This window comes from Falco naumanni, chromosome 9, assembly GCF_017639655.2.
Source record: "Falco naumanni isolate bFalNau1 chromosome 9, bFalNau1.pat, whole genome shotgun sequence".
Lineage (NCBI taxonomy): Eukaryota > Metazoa > Chordata > Aves > Falconiformes > Falconidae > Falco > Falco naumanni.
This window is the reverse complement of record NC_054062.1, coordinates 27153139-27158043: the sequence shown is the minus strand read 5'-3', so window position 1 is coordinate 27158043 and position 4905 is coordinate 27153139. Positions and strand designations below refer to the sequence as shown.

At 55.7% G+C, this 4905-nt stretch overlaps 1 protein-coding gene across 1 annotated transcript; it reads right to left on the bottom strand.

The window, feature by feature from the left end:
- Positions 1-953: 953 nt before the first annotated feature.
- LOC121093799 (cytochrome P450 26A1) lies at positions 954-4162 on the bottom strand. Its single transcript, XM_040606668.1, has 7 exons — positions 3837-4162; positions 3426-3650; positions 3030-3317; positions 2768-2917; positions 2300-2434; positions 1935-2087; positions 954-1743 (listed from the first exon to the last, which is right to left on the bottom strand). Exons 1-7 carry the CDS (start codon positions 4023-4025, stop codon positions 1402-1404), a joined length of 1482 nt encoding a protein of 493 aa, XP_040462602.1. The 5' UTR covers positions 4026-4162; the 3' UTR covers positions 954-1401.
- Between the last annotated feature and the right edge of the window lie 743 nt (positions 4163-4905).

Below are 4905 nucleotides of genomic sequence, written 5' to 3'. Positions count from 1 at the left end.
TTGACCTTGGGAAAACATAATGAAATAGTGACTGATTTCCAGAAACAAACAAAAAAATAAATTAGTCTATATGGTGCTATGTTTGCAACACTGAATTACATTGGTTTACTTTGTAGATGTTTCTAGAGCTAGCCTATGTTGTTTGACTTTTAAGGGAAGACTAATAGGTGTAGTAAGGGGGGTGGGGAGGGGTGGGGGCGGGAAGAGCACAAACCCCCTTATGGTTAAGCCAAAACAGGGGTCATGCCTAGGGCATTTTATCTGCCCTGCTTACACACCCCTGGGGAATTGCATCTCAACAACTGATTCCCTGTTAATCAATTCACATTAGTGCCTGCCTTTTAGTTTTCACTTTGCTGAATTCCAGGAAAGAAGTTCTTAGCCAAATGCATGCTCTATCTCTGCTCTAGTCAGAGCTGTTGCATTTCAAGAAGTCAGCAGACTTTATTTGCTCTACCAGTTGATAAGAGACACCTTTGTAAGTAAAGATTCATAGCCAGCAGACTCAACACAGAACAAGATCCAGTGGTCTGTTTACACAGGTCAGCAGTAATATTGGAGAGGACGTTTATGGGTTGGTTGTTGGGTTTTTTTCCCCTCAACCTATTTTCCCTAGCTGCAGAGTAAGACTCACATGACACATTATTCTTGTGCTTCCCTTTACTTTCTTATTTACTAAGGCTGAAGATTATGTGCTTGATAAGGAGACCTGTAGCACTTGCTATCGCTCTACTGTTTTCATTGAGCATGTAGGATTTTGCATGGCTCTTGCCACTTACAGGCTAAGACTTAAAACAATTTACTATTCCCAAGTAGGCGAGGCAAGGAAGAGTTATGAGCCTACAAACAGTGAATAGCTCATTCACAAAAGCAGGTCTGACTTTACATCAAAACCTTTTAGATGCACTAGTTAAGCTACTCTCTAGCATAAACACAAATCTTCATACAAAGGATCATAAAAAATAAACTTTATTACAAACTTAAAATTCACACATTAAACAGAAGATCTAGACACAAGTAATACTGAAAACATTCTCAAACAATAACCATTGTAGGTAATTTGGATGAGTAGCTAGTTACTGTTGTTTCAAATGCCTTTAAGAATATTTCTTAAAACATACACCATCGTGAAATGTCTTCAAATGCTTAGCTGGCCAGCTTTCAATAAGACTTTTAAATAGGGGGAAACTTATTTCTATAGAAATAACATTATCTAATTATGAATCAGAGACCCATAATTGTAGTGCTTGAGGAAAAAATACATAACCTTTTGAAATATTTAGAAGACATAAATAACTATTGTACAAGTTTAAATATTTAAAGTCCTTCGTTACTATCAGAAGTTACTATGTACACATTAGATGCTATATAGAAATCCAGCTGGAGGCAAGCATTGAGGTCTCAGATTTGGCCGCTGAAACCTATGAATTTGGTAGGCAGATTGTCCACCGGGTACACTATGGGGCCCGTTTTCATTGTTGGAGGTCCATTCAGCAGCTGCCAGTCACAGCTCCGAGCCAACTCCACTGTAAATATTTTCAGAAGGACTTTTGCAAACTCTTTGCCAACGCAGCTCCTCAAGCCCCCACCAAAAGGAATGAAACTGAACCTAGAGGAATCCTCTGGAGATGGAGACATGAAGCGATCCGGGTTAAATTCATCCTTGTTGGTAAAGAGATCTGCCACATCGTGGGTATCACAGATACTGTAAATAACATTCCAACCTTTAGGGATCTGGTAACCCTATCAAAAGAACAGAAAGGAGACATGACAAGCCTTGCCACATTAGGTAAGGTGAAGTGTCAGCACAGAACATGTCGGTGTACCCCACCTCCCCGCCGGGCTTCCTGCAGGTCACTCTAAGGCAGACAGGCTACAGGAATGCACTGGTACTTTGTGACTGCTCTGAGGAGCTGAGCCCAAACCCTGCTTACATTTAGCTCAAGGGTCTTGAGTGCAATTCGAAATCCTCCAGGAACAGGTGGGCTCAGCCTGAGGGTCTCTTTGATGACACAGCCAGTGTACTTCAGTTGCTCCAAGACCTCGATGTCTAGCTGCTTCTCTTGGTTAGGACCGCACAGTAACCCCTGGAAAGGAAGATGCCACCACGGCATTTATGGAGCAGGCAGTCAGGGCTCCCAGCATGGCAAAACAGCTGCACTTTGGTGAGGGGCATTTTCCTGCCACCCCCTAAAAGTAAGGCACCGCCTGGGTGAAGGGGAGCCCTGTCTAGGACAGTCTCCTGGAGGTACCTTTCCACTGCCCCCTCCTGAGAAATGGCTCTTGGGATGACACACACCTTCACCTGCAGCTCTTTCCTCACTTTCTGCAGGACATCGTGGTGGAGCCCTAGGAAGGCGATCAGCGACGTGGCAGCACTAGCAGTGGTTTCATGGCCCCCAAACAGCAGCTCTGTGGCAGACTCCTTCAGCTCCTTACACAGAAGACAGAGGAGCGATGAAACAGGTCTGGAACACAGTATTTTTACCAGGCCTGCTCCACCACCACAGCACTGCACATCACTCCCAGACTGGAACAGACAGCCGGGGGCCAGGATGGGGCTGGTGCTCATGCCCCCTGTGGACACGGTTCCCTGTCCAACAGCCCAATTGCACCGTCTGCACCCCAGGGTGCTACACAAGATGGTCTGTTTCACAGGGAGAGAGAGGGAACACTTCACGCTCTCTCCTTTTGTCCCCAAAAGATAATTGTGCTGCTGAGACAGGGCCTGGGGGAAAGGGAGGGACCTGGCGCTGGAGAACCTCACCTGCATGTTGAGCTGCTCCCCATTGCCCTGTGTGTGCTCCATCAGCAGCTGCAGCGCATCCTTGTAGCCGCCCTCAGGCTCTTTGCAGGCCATCTTGGCACGGATGTTCTCCTCAATCTTGGCATGGATGATGTTGCGCGCCCGCAAGCCCTGTCCAAGCGGCAGGGAGACCAACGTGAGATTCAGGCCGTACGCCGTCCCTCCCATCCATTCCCCACCACCCTGGCTGCAGGGGCGCCCCTCTCCCCCCAGAGGCCTTTACCCGGTAGAGCCCGCTGAAGGGCACGTCGATGGGGAGGGAGAACAGGTTGCGGATCATCTCCTCAAAGGCCTCCACCAGCTGCTGCTCGCCGTCGGGGCTGGCCTGGCAGGGCTGGAAGCCCAGCAGGATCCTCATGGCGATGCGAAACATGAGGCGCTTCACCTCGGGGTACACCAGCAGGCAGGGCCCGGCGGCGCCCAGCCAGCGCGCCAGGCAGGCGCTCACCTCCTCCTGGATGACGGGCACGTAGTGCTGCAGGGCGTCCCGGGAGAAGGCCCGCATGATCACCTGCCCGGGGGGACGGGAGGAGGAGGAGGAGGAGGAGTTAGGGGACACAGGCTCAGCCGCCGCACCCGGGCAGCCGCGCCTGCTCCCCGCCCGCCGTCGGGGCCGTACCTTCTTGCGGTGCTTGTGCTGCCCGTTGTGGAGGTTGGAGAGGCAGCCCGAGCCCAGGATGGTGCGCACCGAGGCGGGCCACTGCACGGACACCAGCCGGTGCTCGCCCAGCAGGATGTGCCGCACGTTCTCCGCGCCCATCACCCGCACCGTGGGCCGCCCGAAGAGGTGAGTCTTGTAGATGAAGCCGTATTTCCTGCGCTTCATCTGCAGGAATTTCCGCCTCTGGACGGGGGAGGGAGGCGGGAAATAATAAAAGAAGTTTTTAAAAGAAGAAAAGGAAGGGGCAGGGAGAGCGGCTCTTTCCCACCTGGGCGCGGGAGCCCAGCGAAGCTGCTGCTCGCTCCCCGCCCCTGCAGCCAGAGGAGGGGCCGGGGTCTCCCCGCTCGCCGCCGCATCGCCGCGCCTTACCTGCAGCACCATCTGCAGCGTCTCCCCGAAGAAGGGGAGCCCCATGGTGCCCGGGGGCAGCGGCAGCGGGCAGCTGGGGTCGCGGCCGCTCACGCAGTACAGGTCCCAGAGCTTGACGGCGGCCAGAAAGAGCAGCAGGGGCAGCAGGAAGGTGCACAGCGCGCTGGCGACCAGGGCGGAGAAGCCCATGGCTGGGGAGCGAGTCCAGTCCGGCCCGGCCCCCCCGGAGCTCCGAGTGCACGGGCCGGGCTCGCCGCGGGCCGCCTTTTATACCCTTCCCAGGTTGCTGCCCACCCTACCTTGGTCCGATAAATTAGTTCACCCAAAGTTCATCTTTAATTGCGGATTGCGGCCTGGCTCCTCCCCCCGAAATCTTTAACTATTTGCTTTGCGCGGCGCATCCCGCCCGCCGCAGAGAGCGGCGCAGGGAAAGGTACCGCGGGGCGCCGCGGGCTCGCTCTCCGCTGCATCGCGCTCAGCGAGGGCTGCGGGACGCTGCCGACAGCTGAGGGCCGGGAGCCCGCCACCTCCTCGGATTTATCGCCGCCGCTCGTTAACGATCAGCAGGTTGCGCCGAGAAATGCCCCGCTCCGGTACCCGGGGTCCCGGCTGCCCGCCGACACCTACCCCCGGGGGAGCTCCCCGGCCGGTGCCGACGCGCTCCGCAAGCTGCGGAGCTCCTTCGCCCGCTGCTGTCGCCGGCCAGGAGCGGCGAGCCAGCGGCCGGAGCTGGGAAAAGCCGGGCCGGTGCCGGGGACCGGACGGGGCGGGCGGTCCCCCGTGGCGGGGGAGCCCGGTAGCCCGCCGGGCAGAGCCGTAGCTGTGCCGCCGCAGCGGCGGAGGAGCGTCCGCTGTCCTCTGGTTCACCTCGAAAGGCCCGGCTTCTGTTTCTGCCGGCCGCGGAGGAAGGAGCCCCGGGCAGCCGTCCGTCTCAGCCGCCCGAGGCAGGTTCAAGCGCGGGTCACCGAGGGAAAGGGAGGTGAGGGCGGAAAGGGAACACCGAACCCGCCGCGCTCGGCTCCTCGCCCCGGGGGCCGCTACCCGCCTTCGCCCGCGACTCGCCGGCATC